At 36.5% G+C, this 24,428-nt stretch overlaps 1 protein-coding gene across 5 annotated transcripts in view; it reads left to right on the top strand.

Annotated features, from left to right (window-relative positions):
• Positions 1-24,428, top strand: part of Mef2a (myocyte enhancer factor 2A) — a 123,027-nt gene that overhangs the window by 55,179 nt on the left and 43,420 nt on the right. For all 5 annotated transcript variants that reach the window (XM_021166331.2, XM_021166334.2, XM_021166332.2 and 2 more), the window contains 2 exons: positions 426-616; positions 12,305-12,508. In XM_021166331.2, coding sequence (XP_021021990.1) covers positions 563-616; positions 12,305-12,508 — 258 coding nt within the window. In that variant the 5' untranslated portion in view covers positions 426-562. The remainder of the gene's footprint in view (positions 1-425; positions 617-12,304; positions 12,509-24,428) is intronic.

Raw genomic sequence — 24,428 nt, 5'->3', positions numbered from 1 at the left:
CATGTTACTTAATTCCTTCTGTGTCTCTATATTCCCAGTCTTCATATTTACAAATGGAGATAATAAAGTCTAACAAGATTCTAGATAAGAATGGATGGATGAAGGTATTTCTATACTTAGAAAAATACCTGGCATGTAGGAAAATCTCAGCAACATTGGCTGTTAGTATTGTCATTATTATTCTGTATGTTGTAAAAATCTCAAACACCAGCTGCATTGGCTTAGGCACCAGGAGATCCAGGAGAACTTTAGAGGGTAAAGTCATTAAGATTTCAACTGGCTCACTATATTTCTACAGGTAGAAATTACAGCCTATTATTAGTGTTTACTGTGTTAAGCCTAAAAGCAGATTTGAAATTTGTATAGCATTTAATGATTTACATGTTGTACAGAATTGAAATCTTCCAATTTGTGTTTTCTTTTAGATTTTTAAGACAATTTCAACGACAGCCTTGGACTAGAAGGTTAAATGATAGGATCTGTGTACGATGCATTAGGAGATTGAAGGAAATTAGCTTCTGAATTAATTATTTGGAATATAAGGAAGAGAAGGTGACTGAAAATGGGGCGAAAGAAAATACAAATCACACGCATAATGGATGAGAGGAACCGACAGGTAAATCAAATTTTAATTTATTTCATTTGTCATCATATTTTTAAAACATAGTATAGAATGGTCAAATCTTTCAACTCTTAAAGTGTTTAAAGTTCCAGAATAAATGAAAACTGTTAGATATGAAATTGTTTCTTTCTGATATATACTTTAAAGAAACCTCCAAGTTTGTTTTTCATGTGTGCAGTAGAAAAGTCAAGTCACGGCGACCCTCCCATCCTTTCTCGGTAGTTTGTGTGCGGTGCTTATTCAGTGGTGCACAACTCTCTCTTGGCAGTCGGCTTGTGATTGCTGTCAGAGTGCCCTCTCTCCTCATACTGAGGACTGCGCAGATTTGCAGTTACTGTGAGTGCTTTCCAGTCACTTACATTTTCTGGTTAACTGAGAAGAAATGAACATAGTTTTGTAGCCATGTTATCTCACATATTTTTTAAGCATATATGAATCATGTCAGCTTTAATTGATATCTTTTTAGGACCAGTGTTAGTCAATTCTTTGAAATTCAGGATAATTTCAATATGATTCTGATCCATGAAGAATCCAATTGTTATATTTAAAACTGATTAACAATGTTTCCAAAACTAGCTGCCTGTTTTTCCAAGCGTTTACCTACTCATTTGCATAGTTTCTTATTGAGTAGTTGGCATAAAACTCTGACCCATAGGCTCTAAATCTTTGGTGTCTATAGTTTTTTTTTTTTCAATTTTTTATTACATATTTTCTTCATTTACATTTCAAATGCTATTCTGAAAGTCCCCAGAAGTTTACCTGAATGCAGATAGAACTGTAGACACAACTCAGTGTGTGGCAGGGTGGTGGGCTGGAGAATTGGGTGTTAATGGGAGTCATCACTGTAGTCCAGTCCAGTCCAGCTTGAAGTTAAGTCCTCGTTTCAGCTCACAGAGACTGCTTAGCAAAAAGATATAAGGCCTATATAGGTTTGTAGTACATTAGGATGGTTGATAAAATAGGGAAGGTTAAAATAACTATCCCATAATTGGAAAGGAATGAGTCCAAGGAATACCACACATCAACATGGTGGCATGTAGAGGAAGGAGGATCTACTTCGCAAGCACACAGAGGAATAAATATTAAGTAAGGCTTGTATGCAAGATGAGAAATAGCATAAAATCTCCTAGCTCTTATCTCTTGGATACCTATGGTTAAGTTGGGCATAGCTAGTTCAGACCTATGTGTTGAAGACTGAATGTTTAAAGGGAAACAGAAACTGTGCCTATTTAGACGCCTCTGTAGTGGGAACTTGAGAAGTTGAGAGGATGACTTTGTCTAAAAAAAAGATAAAGTTGGCAGGAAGGGAAGAGGGTGAATCTGGAAGGAGTCAAGGGAGGGGGTGACTATGATTAAAAAAAAAGTATACAAAGTTATCACTGAAGTAATAAATAATTTCAACATCTTACAAGCCCTGTTACTACTGTGACTGAAATATCTATAGAATTGATATGAAAATAAAGTATCCATTGTTTTGTAGAATAAATGCATTCTTGACCAGTTGCTTCTAGAGAAAGTATAATATATCAGATTCTGGTTTCCTATTGGTTTATGTTGTAAACTCAGAAATTGTTTTTGTGAATAGAAAAAGGCATCTCACTTGAGGAGGAAAAAGGCATTTTTAACATTCTAGCCAATATTTTACATATATATTATAATAAATAACTTCCTTCTTTTTCTCTCTCTTTCTTTTTTTCTCTCTCCTTTCTGCAAAGAAGGAAGCAGAGAAGATATAATTGGGCAATTTGTTTTTTCAGATTAAATTTGGTAAAAGCACATCTGTCATAAACTAAAATGGTATCTTAATTTTCCTTTCAAAAAGAGCATTCAGGGTTCAGATTTTTTCTTTCTTCCATAAAAGGGGAAATAGCTTCTAATTTACCTAAATAAAGTATAGTTTTAAGGGACTAAATTAGATTCTGGAAAATCATTAAAATATAGATACTTATTCTCTCTTGAAGATTTAAGTATATAGCATATAAAAATGAGATCAGATACTGAGAGAGTTTATGTAAGAATCTGTAATTTATAATGAAATAATTTAGGAAAATACAATAGAAAAGCTAGTAGCAAGTGGATTTTCAAATCTAAGTATGAACTAACCACATTATAAAAGCTATACTCAAAGTCTGGAAAAGTACATCGAAAATCTTTGTGACATACCCAGAGCCGCTGCTTATCCTGTCTCCTGGTCTCCAGCCCCAAGGGAAGTCATTTAAACTAATCCTCGGCATGCCTGTTGTTCCCCTTTACTTGTACAGTCTGTGCTGCTGAACAGTTCTGTACTTGTAACGCTCATGAATGTTACCTTTGCATGGAAATGTGTGTCAGCTTATTTGTATACTTTTTACTTTTATCAATGTATAATAATCTAACATGACATGGATTTATATTTATCTGTCTTAAATAGACATCTTTTTCTACTTTCATGCTATCATGAAGAGTTCACTTCATTCTTATTTTGTGCACATGAATACTTGGTTGTATAGCTAGTACAAAATGTTGAAACAAACACACACATTAAAAACAAACCAATAAGACAAAAATAGCAAAAAATCTCAGCATACATGAAAACATGTAGTTCATTTTATTCAGTTTATATTGACCAGCTGTTTCTGAATATGGGTTCTCCCTGGGAGTGTAGTTGATAATACCCAATGATAGCTTCACTGGAGAAAACTGATTTTCTCTTTCCCAGAAATTAATTCTAGATAATTTGTGGGTTAGGAGTAGGACTTTGCATCTTCTTTCCCTTCTTAGTTTTGGGGCCTTATCTGGCTTGAACACACATCTTATGTGTGCTGCTAAATTCTCTGTGAATTCATGTTTGTATAAGTCCTGTTGTATTTGAAAGAGATTGTTTCCTTGGAGTTAGCACTCTGGCTTTTATAATCTTTGCATCTCTTCCTCTCCATTGCTCTCCAAACCTTGAGGAGAGGGGTTTGATGAAGACATCCCATTTAGAACAGAGTGATCCAAAGTCTCTCTCTGCATAGTCCAGTTGTGGGTCTCTGTGTTAATTCCCATCTACTGCCAAGATGCTTCTCTGATAGAGTTTGAAGGGGCACTGATCCGAGTAAAGCAGAGTGTCACTGGGAGGCATTGCTGTGTTCCTTTAGCAGAATGATAGTGTTTTCCCTTAGGCCCATCACCTATCTAGACAGACTCTATGGTACCATAGCAGTATAAGATTTGGGTTCTATCTCATGGGGCGAGCCTTAAATCCAGTCAGAAAGTGAGTGAGTACTGCTGTAACATCTGTGCCACTGTACACAGTATATTTTCTATGCTGTATGTTGTTGGATGTGGGCCTGGGTGATATGGATGATTACTGTTCACTCTGTTAGCATGCGGAGTACCTTCTAACACCATGCATGCTAGTTAGTAGAGGTAAAGCTTCTAGTTAGCAACTAGTTTAATTTCTCCATGTTCAGTGACATAAGTAAATGTCCTCATCAAATTTTTCCTTACTATCAGGTTGTGGAAAGCCAACAATAGCCTTGGCGTTGAAGAATAGGACCAGGGGATCCTTTTGGCCAACAGCTCAACAAGATGTAGCCCATTCTTGGAATTAGAGGTTTTACCTAGTGGCATAACATGTCTAGTTGTTGCACTGTTTCTCCCCTTGTATGGTGACTCCATTTAAAGTCCTTTTATTTATGTATATATTTTAGCTTTTATAGTAGTAGGTTCTATATGTTTTTTCAAAGGGCCTTTAGTGTGAGTTGTCCTCCCCATATTTCCTCCTTTACCCCTCCCCCAATCATCCTCTTCTAGTATCCTCTTGATCTCTTCTTGAGACTGTTCTTTTTCCCCTTCCTTGAGGTCTCCTCCTCCACCCTGGTCCCTTACCGAAGTACTTAACCCCCTAGTTACCTGGATTTGATAAGTGCTTTCTAAAGGGTTTGTGCCTACTTTATATTTAGCTAGCAGTGTGATTCTAGCTACTTCAAGTCTGTACTAGTTCTTGGAATTACCCTTTCCATTTAGTCCATTCTTGTAGAGTAGTAGACAAGCAATAGTAACTAATTTTAATCTGAATTAAGTTGCTTTTTCTTTTCATGTTTTTATGTTCTCAAAAGTGTGAGTGTGAGTGTGTCCCGTGTGTCCCCTAATGAGTTCAAAAGTGTGAGTGTGTGAGTGTCCCGTGTGTCCCCTAATGAGTTCAAAAGTGTGAGTGTGAGTGTGTCCCGTGTGTCCCCTAATGAGTTCAAAAGTGTGAGTGTGTGTGTGTCCCGTGTGTCCCCTAATGAGTTCATTAGGGTTGTGCACCTGAGCACGGACGAGAGTCTGCTTACAAGACAAGAGATGTCTTGCTAGTGGCTACATTACTGGAGAATATGTCTTTGACTCCCTCACCAATCATTAACTATGCTAACTGCTTACTCTTGTGCAGGTTTGAGTAGGTAATCATAGCTGCTGTTTGTTCAAGAGTCCAGTAACCATGTCATGTCCAGAGTCAATATTACGCACTTCCTGTATTAGTTAGGATTCTCTAGAGAAACAGAGCTGATAGAATTATGTACATTGACTCACTCAAGAAAAATCTATCACAGGTGAACCCATCAGCTTGACTTTTGGTTAGTGCCAGATGCAGTCACATTGACAAGAAAGAATAGCAATTATAACCTCACACATTTTTAAAAATAGATTAAGTGGAGACTTACTAAGGTGCCCAAGCTGGTCTCATTTGTGGGTTCAAGTGACCCTTCGACTTTAGTCTCCTCAGTTGCAGAGACTATAACCATGAGATACCATTTTAGGTCCTGTTAGGTTTACCTTTCTGTTCATTATTGCCGATGCTGTTTATGTCTTATTTGAGAACTTTCATTTTCCAAAGGCAGTGAAGAGAATTCATTTAAAATATAAGGACACTCTGACTGTTCCATGTCACGCCATGTAATCACCAGGGTTGACAGCAGAATTGGCTGTCTAGAGAAATGTCTTCGGTTGTCTCACCCTTGTTGTGTGCCTGGTGAAGAAGATCGTGTAAACAGTAGAGGTGGACTGTTCTTCCATCAAACATGTATGGATAGCTGCACTCTTTGCTCGGACCTACAAACAAGGGCTAAGATAATTATTCTCTGCTTTCTTCTAGAAGTGTTTATTTTTCACTTTTCAGGTTTTGGTTCTATTATCCTCTTGTAATTTATGTTTGAGTTAAAGTGTAGGAAAATTATTATTTTCCCTATTGGGAAAATACCCTATTGGGTATTCAGTGACCCTGTATAATTCATTGCATTTCTCTCCTGCCTGAGTTTGAGTCAAATAAAATGTATTTGTGGGTCTATTTCTGGATCCTGTATTTTGTTGCATTTGTTTATTTGTATATCCTTGCTCAGTTCTACACTATTGCAATTTACTATAATTTGCTATTTGGTAGCATAGTTGGCTGCCATTGTATTTCTGCAGAATAAGCTGGCTGTCTTTCCCTTTCTGTTTCCAAATGAAACTGTCAAGTCAAATGTTTGCACAAAGGCAACCAATCAGGAATCAGGGGTTTTCCCCACTAAAAATGTGCATCCATTTACGGATACAGAAGACCTAATAATATTAGGTCTTATTACCTGTGAACATCCTTAACTCTCATTTGGGTTTATTAGTTCTACCCACAGGGTTTGATGTTTTTGAGTATGTGGAGCTTAGACATTTTTTACTTAGTTTTAGATATTTGATTTTAAAAACATAGTTCCCCAAATTTTCTTTTTTAAAATTTTATTATTACTTTGATTGTATAATTTGTTGGCGTTGGTATGTGTGATATACAGCACACTTGTGGAGGCCAGTGAACAACTTTGTAGAGTTGTTTTTCTTCTTCCACCTTATGTGGGTCATAGGAATTGAAGTCAGGTCCTTAGATTTGTGTAGAAAGTGCCTTTGCTAGCATCGCACTAACCCTGCAATTTAGTTGCAGAGTACTATTTATAAAAGTATAGTTCTTTGTCATATAAATGTTAGCCAGTAACCTTGCTTGAGATCACCTGCAGCTTCTACTGCTTGATATGTATTTCTGCTTATGAGATGTAGATACCTTCATAGACTTAGGAAGAAAAACACTAAAATTTTTTTCAAAGGTTGAATATAGAAAATAATGGCACAAAAATTGTTGTGTTCTTTATTTGGAAGTAATTTCGGTCCGGGCATATTTGCTACAGATACTTTTAGTTGTAAAAGAAAATGAGATATTAGTCTATTTTTTCCGTAGACCTGTTCATCTTTTCCTTACAAAGGTAATCACTCATTCACGTTGTTTTCCTTAACATGAATTCATTGAAAGCATATTGTTTTAGTGTTGTATCTGAATGGCTTTACTTTCTCACATGATGGCGTGGTAGTTTTTTCTGACTTTGGCTTAGTGCTGTGCTTTTGTGATCTGACTCATCCCATCAGTTCAGTTATAATACACGTAGCAAAGACCACATGTGTGCTGTCCAGTCTTATTGTTCAGATGGCTGTTGTATGTTCTTGTGAACATACTTCCTTAAATTTCTGTGGTAGGTATCATTTAGAGAGTTGCTGGTTCAGCTTTATGATACTTCTGTTCTGTTTTGACAAGGTGAAAAGCAACCTTTTTCTGTGTGTGGTTTGCCAGTTGTCTGCTACGTTATTGGGTTTTTTTTGTTTGTTTGTTTGCTTTTTTCTTAGAAGTTCTCTGTGGTCTGAGTTTTAACTGTCTGTGTGTTATCTGTATTGTTAAGCTGTGGCCAGTCTCCTTTATTCTTTGTCCTTGTTCCCCCACTCTGTTCTGTTTTCTTGTTGTTCCTAAAATTTATCTGTAAACAAATATACCAACTGTTGAGAAAAGTTAAATACATAGTTTTAGAAGTTATTCATTAGTATGCATGTTTATATTTGTGTGTGTGAAAATGATGGCATGTGCAGGATAGTGCACACATGAAATTCAGGAGACAACTTTTAGAAATTCTCTCCTTCCATTGTTGTATCTTGGGATTGAATTTAGTAATCTGGTTTGCTTGTGGGCCCAAGATGTTGAGATTGTGTGTGTGTGTGTTTCATATTTAGAAGAAAACAAAAGTATTTTTAAAAAACTAAAATATCTTTAAGATAGATATTGACAGATATTACATAAAAAGTGGTTTGGATATATGGCACAATTTACATAATCAGTCTTTCAAACAGTATATTGTATTAGCTACTTTAATTTTTTAGTTAAGTAGAAGTTCATTGGCCAATGGGATATTTAAATGATCATAGATTATACTTCCTGTACCTGGGAAACATAAGACCATAAAATGACTTTGAGAATATTAAGATCTGTTAAGAGAAAAATACTTATTCTTAGATGTGTAGCTATTTAAATGCATTACAGAAAGAAAGGAAAGTTGACACCTTATCTTAATATAATTGTTAAACTACTGTCTTTAATTTTTTCACTTATCAGAGGAAGTGAAACAAATTGCATTTTCTCTATTGTTGCTCTTTTGTTGCATAAGCAAATTACAGCTCTAACTTAGAAGTACATTGTAGTAGTTGTATGCCTGTGAGAAACACCTGAAGTGTCCACAGTGGCCTTCACAGAAGATATCCTGGTTCTTCAGTAGCTAGTGCAGTGCTTCATTAGTCTAGTCTAGGTCAACGGTTAAGAGTTCCTAGGAAGAAAAGTATATGGCATTTTTAGGTTCAGAACAAAACAGCATAAAAATACATCTGTATAATGGTATTCACCTATATACTCACCTGTCTCTCTTATATGCTAATTTCCTGTGTATCTCCTTTGTGTGATAAGTTGCCTATTTATATCTTTTGTACAAATTTGAAAATCAGATTTTTAATTTTATTATTGAATTTTAATGTTTTGCATATGTTGGATAATAAACTGTGTGAAGTATTGTTTACCAAAGGTATCTTTGGCTTTTCTTTTTATTTTCTTACAGGGTCTTTTATAGAGCAGAAGCTTCTAATTTCAGTAAAATTCAGTTAAATTTCTTGTTTGGTAGATCATATTTTAGGTTTTGTTACTAACAAAGCAAAAAGTAAAATAAGTTATTGATGAGACTGGGTGTGGTGAAGGGTGCGGCTGTGTAACTGCAGCTCTCAGGAAGCTGAGGTGTGGGTGTGTGGGGGTCCCAAGTTCTAGGTTTATGTCAAAGTGTCAGAATCAAGGCCGGCCTGGGGTGCTTAGTGAGGCCCTATTTTTGAAGAATAAGTGAAAAGTGTCAAACCAAGCCCCAATTCATTTATGAACCTTGTAAATTCATTTTATATTTAGGTCTTGTATCCATTTTGAGTTATATTTTTGTGGGCTTATGGTCTATAACTGAATTTCTTTTTTAAATCTACAGTTGTTTCAGCATGGTTTGCTATAAAGCTTCTTTTCTCAGTGGTTTTAACTTTCTTTTTTAAAGACCAGTTGACTGTGTGTGTCTGTGGTTCTATTGCTCTCTTTGCTGTTGCATGTTTTTTGGTATATCCTTTGACCAATGCCACATAGCCTTAATTATTGGAGGCTTATTTTAAGTTTTAAAGTCCTTTGTTCTTTTCCTTCAGTTTTCTTTTGGCTCTTCTGGAGTTTATAACTCTAACACTTTTCTACACCCATGCTTCAGCAAATTTGGAATCTGAGTTTACTGTGCTGCTGACACTTTGTTACTAGACTAAATCTATTTAACATAGGATCAACTAACAAACTGCGTTCCTTAGTATTTAGCTAGAAGAGTTGAATACTTAATTTTATGCAAATTTGTGCATACATGCTTACAGCAGCTTTATTTTTTTAATTGCCAAAATTTAGACAACAGTAGTACATCTTTCAGTGCATGATCAGAGAAATAAATTGTAGTAGATCCAGATAATTGACTATCATTGGATTGTTGCCTATCATTGGCAGTGAAAACACGTTCTATGATAATGTAAATGTGTAATATATGTTATATTACACATTCAAACGAGGTATGTACAAGAAGTGGACTCTGATGTAATCCATGGAGATTGAGTGATACTGGTGTGCCACTGTGGGCTTAGAGCTACGATAAATGTACTATTGTGCCAGGGAATACTGATAACAGGAAGGCATGCATATACAGAGATGGGAGATTTGTGAGAAATTGTTATACCTCTTACTCTAAAAAATACTCTCTAATGTTAAAAATAGACTTAAGTGTTTCAGGTAAAATGACGTTTGCATTTAGAAAGCTTGAAAGTATTACATTCATATTAATTTTCAATTTACCAACTTTGGTGCCATATTTGAAACATTTTTAAAAGTGGATTGCTGAGAAGGCATCGTCTAAGCTTACTCCAGTTGGACTATGTTGGAATAATGAAGAGGAGAAGATTGTTATATGCTAAGTTCTTTGATTCACCAACTCCTTCCTTTAGTGTCAACCCTTTGTGATTTGTAACTTCAAAGAAATGGTTTTGAAAATGTCTTTTTGGGAAGAGCAGAGAGGCTGAGATGGCTAAGTGAGTAAAGTTCTTGTTGCTCAGGCATGAGGACCAACGTTCTGATCCTCAGCATCCGTAGAAAAGTCAGTTATGGAATAATAATGCCAGTAATTCCCAGTGATGAAAGAGCAGAAACAGGCTTAAGGTCTGAAGAGCTTGTGGCCAGTCACACTAGCCAGTTGATGATTACAGTGACTTAAAAGATAAAATGGATGGAGGAGCTAGAGAAAATACCCAAGGAGCTAAAGGGATCTGCATCCCTATAGGTGGAACAACATTATGAACTAACCAGTACCCCGGAGCTCTTGACTCTAGTTGCATATGTATCAAAAGATGGCCTAGTCAGCCATCACTGGAAAGAGAGGCCCATTGGACTTGCAAACTTTATATGCCCCAGTACAGGGGAACGCCAGGGGAGTGGGGGGGGAGGGTATGGGGGACTTTTGGGATAGCATTGGAAATGTAATTGAGGAAAATATGTAATAAAAAATATTTAAAAAAAAAAGATAAAATGGAAGGACTGGAGAGATGACTCAGTGTTTACCAGTGTTTGTGCTCTTCCAGAAGACCTGAGTTCAGTTCTCAACACCATCACCGAGCAGCTTACAACTGCTTGCATTTCCAACTCCAGAGGATACAGTGTCCTCTCTGGCCTCTGTAGACATCCACATCCACTCAAAGAAGGTAGTGGGGTGGCTGGAGAAAATGGTTTTGTGGTGAAGAGCATGCACTTCTTTTGTAGAGAGCCTGAGTTTGGTTCTTGGCACTCACTTTGGGCAGTTCACAGTAACCTGTAACTCCAGATCCAAGGGTTCTGGCACCCTCATCTAGCTTTTAGGTACTACATTCATGTGCACATACACCCACACAGACACACATGCATGCATATAATTAAACATAAATCTTAAAAAAGAGATAGAAATGTACAGAAGAGGATACTTGGCATTGACCTCTGGCCCCAATACATGTATAAACCTGTCTCAGTCAGGGTTTCTATCCCTGCACAGACATCATGACCAAGAAGCAAGTTGGGGAGGAAGGGGTTTATTCAGATTACATTTCCACATTGTTGTTCATCACCAAGGAAGTCAGGACTGGAACTCAAGCAGGTCAGGAATCAGGAGCTGATGCAGAGGCCATGGAGGGATGTTCTACAGGCTTGCTCAGCCTGTTCTCTTATAGAACCCAAGACTACCAGCCCAGAGATGGCACCACCCACAAGGGGCCTTTCCCCCTTGCTCACTAGTTGAGAAAATGCCTTACAGCTGGATCTCATGGAGGCATTTCCTCAACTGAAGCTCCTTTCTCTGTGATAACTCCAGCTTGTGTCAAGTTGACACAAAACTAGCCAGTACAAAACCCATATGTAACACACACACACACACACACAAACTTTCCCCCACAACACACAGTAAAAAGAGCAACAGAAACTATACTCTGTACTGATAATGAGTGTTTAAAGAAGTGTTAAGCTTCCCCAGTGCATAGTTTGAAGACACATAACTTGTCTCATCCTAAATACTACAATAGTAATCTTTCTGATTTTCAAAGTATCTGTGGGATTCAAAATTCCACTGTAGCTAGTGTATCTAGGTAACCAAGGTATACATAATTTAAAACTAACTTTCAGTACCACATACAGTGCTCTTTACTATTAGTGAAATATTATGTTTAATAATAGTATAAATGTTATACCAGGATTCAAAACATTCTGACTTCATACGTCTAATAAAAACTAAAAATTGGGCTGGGCATGATGGTACATGCCTTTAATCCTTGTGCCTGCTAGGTAGAAGCAGGCTGGTCTCTATGAGTTGGAGGATAGCCTGGTCTACAAAGTGAGTTCCAGGCCAGCCAGAGCTATATCGTAAATTCCATTTGAAAAAGAATCAAGAACAAAAAAATATTTTTTGATGGCAATAGTACAATAAATTAATACATAAATGAAAAATTAAAGGAATTTGATAAAGCAATAAGTTTATCTGCATAAGAGTATTTTAGATAGGTAAAGGATAAACTATATTATAGGAAAATGATAAAAAATAAGTAACTTTATAGAGAAAGGAAATCCCGAATGAAAACAGATAAAAGAGATTGCCAAGTTGTTACAAATTGGTACAGATTTTAATCAGAGAAATAGTAAAAGAAGATTGATGGCATCAGATAATTTTTGCTGGCTTTAGATGGAATTTTAGTGGAGAGAGTAAGACTCATTAAAGAGACTTTATTTCAAGTACAACCAAGCTTTTAATTAAAATTCTGTTTTTCTTTGTCTAGGTTACTTTTACAAAGCGAAAGTTTGGATTGATGAAGAAAGCCTATGAACTCAGTGTGCTCTGTGACTGTGAAATAGCACTCATCATTTTCAACAGCTCTAATAAGCTGTTTCAGTACGCTAGCACTGACATGGACAAAGTCCTTCTCAAGTACACCGAGTATAACGAGCCTCATGAAAGCAGGACGAACTCGGATATTGTTGAGGTAACTCATATTTAGTAATGTGTGAATTATAAATAATACTTAACGTCACATTGCTTTGTAGTTCTAAAACATAGAAGTATTTCCTAGAAGTTCCTAGAGTCGCTACCTGATGGCCCATTTTGGCTGTAAACTTCCTATTTATTCAAACAGAATGAATTAAGCTCTCTACCATACAGACCTAATGTTTAAGCGGTATAATTTTTTTTATCAGCGATTGCTTATTTTGCTTTAAAAACAATACCTGTAATTTTAACATATCTTAATTATTTTACTATAATGTATATCAGTAATAACTCACATTAGACATAATGAGAGGGAAGCAAATTTTTGACAGTGCCTTGTGTGTCGAGGCAGGGAATCCTGTCCTGCTTATTTGAACACATTCTATTTAGTATCTCTCATAGGTTTGTCAAACCAACTCAGTTTAAAACATGAGGCTTTCTGTTTGATTTGCTTTTGCTTTTGCTTGTTTTTTAAAGGCATAGATTCACTATGCAACTTAGGCTGGTCTTGAACCGTCCTCGTTCCTCTGCTTCATAAATACTTTATAGTTGCAAGCCACCTCACCCAATTTCTTTGAACATCTTCTGATGATATTTTATTTTTAAGTCAACTTCACAATTACCTTTGGGTACTTTTATGGTTATTCTTTATATTTAGAGGGTTTGCTTTATTTTTTCTTTTGAGAATGTTTTCATTGCTTTAAAAATACTTTTATTGACTTAGTTATCTGTATAACTATTAGAAATAAATCACATACATTAGGCATTTCCTTGGGGAATGTACTGAAACCATGTAAAGATGACACAGCCGTAAATGGATGAGAAGAAATAAGCTGTGAGTTAATATTTTACATTCAACAGTTGAACTGCAGGCGAAGATACTTACAACTCTCATCTTATGTACAAATGTAATTTGTCTTCACCCATAATAATATAGTTGTGAAAAATGCATTTAATTTTTCCCTGAGTCTTTCTGCATTCTGGGTTCTTTTTTGGACAGTGATTTAGTTTTTTACCGGAAAAAAACCCTCCTTATATTATAGTTTATGGTTATTAATGAATTGTTTCAAATGAGAAGTAAAAGCATGACATATATACAGCCACAACCAATTTACCCAGTTTTATTTAAGGAATACTACTTTAAACCTCCTATGAAATGTGTTTAAAGGGTTTTTTCTTTTTTAATTATGCTTTTGTTAATCATTTTGATATGACTCCAACTTTAGGAACACTATTTAGTATAGTTAAATTTATGTCATTTGACAATTCCTGTTATTTAGCACATATGCTCTATCTTAGAACTTATTTGCAACACAAATTATATTGTACATTTTTCCTATTAGATCTCATAAGCACATTTTGTATTATAATATGATAAAGTATATCGTCTTAGTAAGTTTTACCAGAGACTTTATATCTAAATTTACTTGAAATGGAAAACATCCATAATATATTTGAAATAGCCTTTTATTTTCAACATGTCTAAGTCTTGTCAAAAGCTCCACAACCCTTCACTGAGCAGAGGAGTGGAGTTGGGAGCAGGTAGGGATGCTGATTGGTTTCTTTGAGAAAGATGAGCTCCCTCTTAACCCTAACCACTCTACTCTTTCATTGCAGCAGTGTGGTCTTGGCCTCTGGAAATTGAGGGTTCTTCGCACAACCTAAAGCTAACTTCTTTAGAGAATGTGAAGAATATAATGTGGTTTAAGCCTCTCAGAATTTTCAGACTACCCCAGTCTTCATCTCTGTGTGGTCAGCAATCAAAGTGTAAGAGAGTAAAATCCCAAACCTTTTTAGCAGCCTTGTATGTTACAGTCTGCTTCAGTGTGTTCAGTGTGAGTGAGACTTTGACAGGCAATTACCCATTGGGATTTTTACGTTTTGTTTTTTTTTTTGAATTTGTGCATATATGTGTGCTTGCATGAGTTTATATGCACCACTTGTGTCCAAGGTTACAAGGTGCCATGTAACTGCTAGGTATCAAACTTAAGTCCTTATTGTAAGAGCAATAAGTAGTCTTACCCTTGACGTTAAGTCTCCAGCCCTATCCATTCAATTTTGAAGTTTATTTGTAGTGTTCCTTTTATAAGTAAACTGACATGAATCTTACTAATAGTTCTCTATAAGTTATAATTTTATAGTACATAGGAATAATTATATTAAAATTATTGATTTTTTTGTGATAGAAAAACCTTAAGGCTTTCTTTATTTATGGGCTTTATTCTTTGTCTCCTTCTAGATAAGGTCTTATGTATTCTAGTCTGGCCTCCAACTAAATGGATAATGACTGATTGTTCTGCCTTCATTGAGAATGCTGAGATTATTTGTGTATATCCACATACCTCTTTTTTATACCATTGGGAATCAAGCTCAGGGCCTCATGTGTGCTAGGTAAACAGTTAACCAACTGAGCCACAGCCCTGGCCTTACTTCATTTATATTAAAGTCTTTACATCCAAACAGGCCTTCTTTCACTTAAAAAGACGATACAGTGTATTCTCCCAGGTAGTGTATAAGTATGCTACGTTTATGTTGAACATCTATAAGATTTTTTGTGGACCAAAGTTAAGTTTATAGGTAACAGTAATAACAAAGAGCTTCTAATGAGCCAGACTCAAAGAACTTTACAAGTATCTCACTGGAAGAGAACTTGAAAATATGTGTGTTGTTGTTGGCCGTCATTGATTCCCTTTTATACAGTTTCCTTTCAAACACTTGCAGTTGTGGGCAACCACTTTTAGTATCCATTTATTGATATGTCTCATATGTTGGGGGCTTCTGTGCTATGAACTCTGAGGGAGTTATTATTTAGGAATTTGTAATTTAAACCTCAGGAATACCGTGGTTTTATAAACCACTGAGTTACATCTGTGATTAAAGATTTTATATAAATAAACTCCTAACAAGTTTATAATGAGGCTTTGGATTTCTTGGCTATCTCATGTGGGTGAATAAACAAACAGGTGTAAACATTTGTAAATAATCTACTTTAAATAAATTCTACTCTGTGGCATCCTTAACATGCGGGCCCTTTTGAGATTACTATGAGAAGAAAGATGGGCACACTGTGCCCTTAGCTACACCTGCATATCACTGTGCAAGACTGTATGTATTAAGTCAGTGCAGTAAGGGCAGATAGCTTTTTGAGAGTAGTATACAATTAATATTGCACGGGATGAGCATCAACTAATGTGAAAATCTGAAATGCTCTTAAATCTGAAGTGTCTGGCACCAGTTATTTTACATAAGGGTAATTGGTATTTGAATATTTTGGTTTTATTTAACTATAGATATTAGAAACTCATGGAATATTGGTAATTCTTCCTTATTTCATATGTCTATGTTTTATAACCAGTCCTAATATTTTAATTTAAAATTAAAAGTGTTTATTAGTTAAGTTTTTCTATAGGTTTTTTTTTTGACAGATTTACATATTTTAAATATATTTGGGGATTTAAAAATGAGGTTTAGAGTGGATAGTAGGGATGGATATACATACATACATACATACATACATACATACTTTTATTCCCAAGAAAGTTGAGTACAGATGCCTCTTAACTTAAAATGTGCTTATGTCCTACTAAACTAGAAATTGAAAACATTGGCAATTGAAATCCACCTAACTTGCCAGATGTCAGCTCAGCAGCACAGCATGCTGCAGAGTCTAGGTTGTTTATCTGATGATGCCAGACTGCCTGAGAGCTTTAACTGTGCCCCTGCCAACATCCTGACAGAATACTGCACTGCATATTATAGCCCCAGAAAATGCCGCAATTCAAAGCATATTTTCTACTGAATGCATATGCTTTTGTATTACTGCATAATTAAAAATTGTAAGTCAAACCAACAGAGGAATATCAGTAAACAGCAATGGAAATTTATACAGTTGTTAATTAGGGAATTGTCATTAGATTTCTCTTTGTAAGAAATTTCATGACTTAATTTCTTTGAAATGATGAGTCAATATTACATTTAAAAACATATATTATTTAAAATGTTTATATATTGCTTTTTAAAAATACATTTTTTACACAAATGAGTTTTAATATTTTGTCTTCTATTCTTTAAAAGTGTTGATGAGTTTATTCATATCAACATCAAGAATATTTAATTATCATATTGGTAAGATATTTTTATTCCATTGGATAGATGCATCTTATTTTTTAATGTCTTATTTACTCATGTTATATAGACTTATATCCATAAACTCAGGGACATTGAAATTGTGGCTATTGCTGGGAATATTTACAAAATTTCCTTCCAGGTTTAAATCAGTATCTGGCTGCTCTGTTTAGTTCTAAGTGGTAAACTTTTTCAAACTATACTTTTTTTTTTAAATTATTTTATTTATTTACATTTCAAATGTTGGCCCCCTTGCTAGTCTCTCCTCTGCAAACTCCCCTCTCCTCCCAGTTCATTACCTCTAAGAAAGTGCTCCCCTCACCCACACATCCATACCTGCCTCACCGCAGGTATCCATACCTAGCATCCCCCTTTGATGGGGCAACAAGCCTCCACAGGACCAAGCACCTCCCCTTCCACTGTTGCCAGATAATGTAGTCCTCTGCTACATGTGTAGCTGGAGCCATGGACCCATTTATGTATACTCTCTGGTTGGGGATTTAGATCCTGGGAGCTCTGTGGGGTCTGGTCAGTTGATATTGTTGTTCTTCCTATGGGGTTGCAGTCCCCTTCAGCTTTCTTCAGTCCTTCCCCTAACTCATCCATTGGGGTTCCCGGGCTCAGTCCAATGATTAGCTGTGAGTATCTGCATTTGTCTTAGCTCAGAATACCTACGATACAACTCACAGACCATAATAAGCTTAATAAGCTTAATGAAGGCCAAAGTGTGAATGCTTCATTCCCACTTAGAAGGGGGAACAAAATCATGGGAGGCAGAAGAAGGGAGGGACCTTTGCTTCCTAGTTTACTGAATCCAGTGAAGCTCTGAAACAGTTTACCGTACATTAGTTTTATGCATCTCATTATAATGTATAGCATTAGTACCTATGATCGCTTTCTTTAATGGTTATCAGAGAATTAAGATCATCACAGTAAGAGTAGTGGGCAACATTTATTTAATGTTTACAATCTGATAACTTACTGTGTGCATGTGGTGTATGCATGTGTGCATGGTTGTGTGAGGAGCCAGAGGTCAATATGGATGACTACCTCTATTATTGTAAACCTGCTTTTTGAGACAAGGTCTCTTCACTAAAGCTGAAATTTAGTGATAGGGTCAGGGTGGCTGGAATTCATTTATCTCCATATTTCTGCCACCCCCCCCCCACTGGAGTTACAGATATGTACCACTGTACTTGCTGTTTTGCATTGGTCATGGGGATACAAACCCACTTCTTCATGTTGGCTTGGTTGGCACTGAGCTATTTCTTGAGCCCTCTGGTCTGATAGATTCATTATTTCACTTGTATTAACTTAGAGGATATTGAGGCACTGTGATTAATGGAATAAGATGATGATAACTTGGATTCTAAACTGTATGTTTGTGTTTGCATACATGTTTGTGGGTGCACATGAGGATACCAGAGGTTGACATTGGGTGTCTTCCTTGATCATTGTTTGTTTTATTTACAGAGGCAAGGTTTCTCACTGAACCTGGAACTTACCAAGTCTAGCTAACCAGCTTGCTCTGCAGGTCCCCTGACTCTCCCTTCCCAGCACAGAGATTACAGACTGGGATTATAACCAGCCCACCTTTTAATGGGATTCCTGGAGATATGAACTACTTATCCCTATATTTGCACAGCGAGCAGTTTGCCCAGACCTGTCTCCTCAGCCATGAAATGTCACATTTTTAGTTTTAATTTTTCCTACATTCAAAACACAAAGCAAACTGGAATTAATACAAAAAGAAAGAAAATAGAGAATTACTATAAAATGCACCTGTCGACTAGGAAATCAGAATGGGTTAGAGACAGCTCAGCAGTTAAAGCTGGTCTTTTAGAAGACCATGGTTTGATTCCCAGCACTCACATGGTGGCTCACAACTGTCTGTAGCTCCAGTTCTAGGAAATTTGACACATGAATAAATAATAATGGAATCTTTAAGATGAAAAAAAAAAGGTAGTAATAAAATTGACTGTGCCAGGAATACATTATTTAAGAACAGTGGTTCCCAAAATGTGGTAACCTGACTTATCAGTACTAAATCACTATGAACATTTTTAGAACCTAGTGTTTTGTTCCCCAACCAGACCTAAAAGAAAAATCTTAGAGATGAGGTCTAAGAAACTTGGTTTACTTGTTCTAAGTGGAGTTGTAAACCAACAGCTTGAAGTGAGCACACTTTTTTGACAGTGATTTTTAGCTTTTTCAAACATTTTATTCATGAAAATATACCCTGAATTAATTTCAGATATTGAGCAAGTCTGAGTCATATTTCTAAGAAATCTTTTCAAAGTTTAAATAGTATACCAAATATTGGTGTAAGTTGCCATTATATAAAACATTAAATTTGAATTTGTAATACTGCAGACCTAGAGATTTTTTTTTTGGTTGGTTGATATTTTGATTTTATAATGAACAGTGCCAAAATGCCATTTCACATAAATATGGAATACAAAGTGGCAGAACTATGATAAGGACTATTTCAGAAGCTAGAAATCCTGTCATAATCTTAAGCCAAACTTCATAATACTGTGTGTGTAAATTAATAACTCAAGTAGCAATTCTACACCATTCAGGATCACCCCAAGACACACTAATTTGAGAAATGCTAACTAATAACAGTAGAAAAATTTAATTGTTTTTCCATGAACTACTATGGGTCCGTATGCAGAAACCTTGGCATGTGTAATAAGAATACTGCACTTCACAATGGACAGCAGTTTTAAGTGGCAGAAATCTTTCAGGCAGCATTAGTTGGTGTTCCATGATGTGACGGCATGCCCAGTGCAAAGCGTGAGTTGAGAACGACTGTGAGCACCCACTCACCTTTAACCTGAGTGCTGGGGATCTGAGCTGCATGCTGCATACTGTGCAGGAAGCAGGTTAGGCTTTGGTTTGGTTTTGAGTGTTTGTTGAGGCAATTTTTAGTCCAGACTAGCTTTAAATTCTTGTTGTAGCAGAGGCTACTATTGACTTTTGGTCCTCCTGTGTCCACCTTCCAAGTACTACAGTTACAGATGTGTGTCGCTATGCCATGTGTGACCTTGAATTAATTTGAAGCTATTGCATGTTCATAAACTTTTTATTGTTGCCAAATTTTTGTAAACCCCAAATTCATTTATTCCATTTGGAGTTGTGACCATAGGTGAGCAAAAACCAAAATTGTTGAGTGGCTCCTGTTTCTGAGTATCATCTGGTCTGGACCATACAGTAGTGGAAGACACAGTTCCATTTGTATTTTCTGACAGTCTAACACTGTCCTCAAAGAAGCTTTGTGAAGCATTGCCCCCCATCCACCTCCAGCACCCCATATTATAACGAGAAATGGAACAGACAGGGAGTGCTTAAGAGGCTTGCCTAATGTTTTACAGGGCTCCAGTTGGAGCAGCAGGCGAAGGAGAAGATAATGAGGCATCTGAAGACAAGACAAAGCTTCCCTCCTCCACCTCCAGCCCCTGCCCTGCCCTGCTCGTTTATTCCTTACAGAGCTTGGAGCAGCAGGGTGATGGATGACTCACAGGGTGAGGCGCACAGTCCTGCCGCCTCCTCCACAAGTCCTTGCACCTTCCTCTTCCATAGCAGTCACCATAGTTCTTGCTATTTCACATTTACTATTCTTGTTTTGATACCTGTTTGATATTATTGTTCATTATATAGCTATTGGCTTTTATTTGTGTGCTTTTTAATAAGGAACTATATACAGTTCCTTATTAAAATGCAGTCTTTCTCGAGATCATACTTATTCCATGAGAGGTTAATGTTAAAACAGAAATGAAAGTGCACTGGAAGAAAACTTAGGGTTTTACTGCTATGAACAGATACCATGACCAAGACAACTTTTAAAAGGATGACATTTGACTGGAGCTGGCTTACAGGTTCAGAGGTTCAGTCCATTATCATCAAGGTGGGAGCATGGCAGCATCCAGGCAGATGTGGGGCCAAAGGAACTGAGAGTTCTACATCTTGTTCAGAAGGCAAACAGGAGAAGACTGACTTCCAGGCAACTAGGACAAGGATATTAAGGCCCATGCCCACAGTTACACACCTACTTCCAACAAGGCCAAACCTACTAATAGTGCCACTTCCTGGGCCTAGCATATACAAATTGTCACAGTCACTATAATAGAACTCGCATTTCCACAAGACATGTTTTTGTGACTGCTGATTAATATCGGTGTGTTCTTTTTATGTCCACATGTATCAAAGAATGAACATTGAAAGTTTTAATCAATCCATCCCATAATCAGCTTCCAAACGCTGACACCATTGCATACACTAGCAAGATTTTGCTGAAAGGATCCAGATATAGCTGTCTCTTGTGAGGCTATGCCGGGGCCTAGCAAACACAGGAGTGGATACTCACAGTCAGCTATTGGATGGATCACAGGGCCCCCAAAGGAGGAGCTAGAGAAAGTAACCAAGCAGCTGAAGGGGTCTGCAGCCCTATAGGTGGAACAACACTATGAACTAACCAGTACCCCCAGAGCTCGTGTCTCTAGCTTCATATGTATCAGAAGATAGCCTAGTCGGCCATCAATGTAAAGAGAGGCCCATTGGTCGAGCAAACTTTCTATGCCTCAGTGCAGGGGAACACCAGGGCCAAAAAGTGGGAGTGGGTGGTTGGGGGAGTGGGTGGGGAAGCATGTGGGGGACTTTTGGGATAGCATTGGCAATGTAAATGAAATAAATACCTAATTTAAAAAAAAGAAAACTACAAACAGTTTTTTACTACAGATGCATTGTAATAATTTTTTAAAATAATAAAACAGTAATAATGTGCCTTTAAACTTAAAAAAAAAAGAAAGTAAGTTTTAATCAAGTAAAAATGTTCTTTATTTCTTCTCTGGAAGGTCTAGAGTGCTTTTGTGAAATCTTTGTCAAGATTAGCGGAGGAGAGGAGGCTTGGGAGAAAGGTCGGTCAGAGGAACACTTGCTTTAGAGGTGACCTCAGCAACCCTTTATGGAGAATGCTCAGAGAAGGAAACGGGTTAAAAAGAAAGGAAAGGGAAAAGCATATTGTAGGTCAAGAGGTGGCTTAGGTGGGAATTAGAAAAATCGAATTGGCACTTTATTTTAAGTTTATATGAGCTAAGTATAGCTGAAGTGTGGCATTAAGAGGGAAGTAACTAAGAGCTGCATACAAACCAGATAGATCTTCATGACTTACTGTGGAGGTTTGGCTAGCCACTAAAAGAGTGGGATAGAATAGGTTTCAGATTGTGGACTTCTCAGGTAATTGTGTTGGAATTGCAAGATTACTTTAAAAGGGGGTTGCAGAAAAAGATAGAAAAGGTAAAAATATTATATGTAGTATTCTTCATTTTCTTTTTAAAAATTGGATATTTTATTTATTTACATTTCAAATGCTATCCCCTCTCCTGATTTCCTCCCCAGAAACACCCTATCCCATTCCCCCATCTCCTGCTTCTATGTAGATGTGCCTCCATCCATCCACCCACTCCTGCCTCCCCAACCTGGCATTCCCCTATACTGGGCCATTGAAACGTCATGGAACCAAGGGCTTCTTCTCCCATTGATGCCCGACAAGGCCATCCTCTGCTACATATATGGCTGGAGCCATGGGTCCTTCCATGTGTACTCCTTGGTTGGTGGTTTAGAACCTGGGAACTCTGGTTAGTTGAATTTGTTGTACTTCCTATGATGTTGGAAACCCTTTCAGCTCCTTCAGTCCTTGCTCTGACTCCTCCATTGGGGACCTGGTGATCAGTCCAATGGTTGGCTGAAAGCATCTACCTCTGTATTTTGTCAGGCTCTGGCAGGGCCTCTCAGGAAACAGCTATATCAGGCTCCTGTCAGCATGCACCTCTTGGCATTCACAATAGTATCTGGGTTCAGTGACTGTATATGGGATAGATCCCCAGGTGGGGCAGTCTCTGGGTGGCCTTTCCTTCAGTCTCTGCTCCACACTTTGTCTCCATATTTGCTCCTGTGAGTATTTTGTTCCCCGTTCTAAGAAGGACCAAAGTACCCACACTTTGGTCTTCTTTCTTCTTGAGCTTCATGTGGTCTGTGAATTGTATCTTGGGTATTCTGAGCTACATTTTCAATTATTGTACTGCTATTTACCACACTGCATGTCACATATATTGTTAAGATAGTGGGAATATAGTATAATTGGACACATTGCTACCTTTATCTTAATATAGTGACATTGGTTATTTTAGTATTTTAAAACTGAATTATTTTTGTTAGGTAGGTTCAAGGCCTCTAGACTGTTTCCCACCAAATATTATTTATCAGGGTATACATATTGTACTACTGCTTTTACATTAGAATATCATTTGAGCTCAGTGGTAGATGTGTCTAATCTTTTGATGTTGCAGAAATGACACCTATACAGTTTACTGGAGAACCATTTGACATTAGAAAACCCATCTCTCAAATTTCAGGGAAAAAATCATTTCAAAAGTTTTTTGCTTTTGTATTTATAACTGTTCTTGTCTGTATGTACCTCATGGGCCACAGTTGGGATAAGCCTTTGTGCCTATAAAATGAGAGATACATAGTTTAAATGATATTTCATTCTTTACATAACATTGGCTAATGCAGATACATAGTTTTTGAAACCTAATCCTTCAAATATATGACTTAATGCTAATAATGATACAGTTTTTAATCTTTTAAATTGTATTGTGGTTCAGGTCTGAATGTCTTTTCTTGTGTAGATCATGTCTATCTTTTTATTTTATACATTCAGCTCTGTACTTATAAAAATTCCAAATGGTAGTATAATATTTAGATACATTACACTTGGATAACTATACATTTGGTTGCATAACTTACAGTTTTTAGAGTTTTAGTTTGTTTGGCTAATTCAGTTTACTGAGTACTTTAACCCTGTGTATCCTGTGGGCGTCCAGTGAAGAACCTGGCTGAGTGATGAAGAGATTGAATAGGAAGTCTGTTTACTCAGCCGAAAAGTGTTTCCTGTAGTTCATGTTTTAATTATTATACAGTAAATCATCAGACAGTAAACCTGCTGTATTAGTTTTAAAGGCTAGCACTTGTAAAACTTGGCAAGAACACTGAGTGTCTAAGCCTTCTTGAATAAAATAAAGGTTAATTATCCTTTGTTGGAATTTACCTTTTATAATTCAGTGGAAAATATTTTTCTGCAATGCTTTTTTTTGTAGATTTTTTTTTCTTTTCTCATTTTCTAGGTTTAAATTGCTATTTCCAGACTCTACCTTGAAAATCTTTAAAATGTGTATAAAATGTTTACAAAAATGTGCAAAAGAAACAGGAATAAGAGCTAGTGTTTGTATAGAAATTTAGAAAATTGAGATTGTTTTATGCCACTAGTGTTTGTGTAGATTTATTGTCTAACATATAGTTAAGTGTTGTGTTAGTGTTTGGTACATCTGTATATGATATACATTGGTATAGATACTAAAAAATAATGCTTTCTATGTGTAGGCACTCAGTGAAGATATTTCAGTTTAGGCTTTTTAACTGTATTTGATCTTTCATTTGCTAGAAATTTCAAGTAAAATTTTGTATTTATTGATCTGGCTAACATATGTTGACATTACAGTCACCTTTTGAGTGTCACTCAGCTCAGTGTTTACTAGTCGGGGAGAGCAGTGTTAAAGTTACAAAGTTCCTGGGTTTTAACTGTTGACTGAAGTAATATATTCGAAAGCATGCTGAAAACAGTACCACATTAGTCAGCTCCCTCAAGTTACAAACTGGAGGTACAACTGAAATTACTCTTTTTTTTTTAATTTATTTTTTTTATTACGTATTTTCCTCAATTACATTTCCAA

The sequence above is a fragment of the Mus caroli genome, chromosome 7, assembly GCF_900094665.2.
Source record: "Mus caroli chromosome 7, CAROLI_EIJ_v1.1, whole genome shotgun sequence".
Lineage (NCBI taxonomy): Eukaryota > Metazoa > Chordata > Mammalia > Rodentia > Muridae > Mus > Mus caroli.
This window is presented reverse-complemented; position numbering and strand designations above follow the sequence as displayed.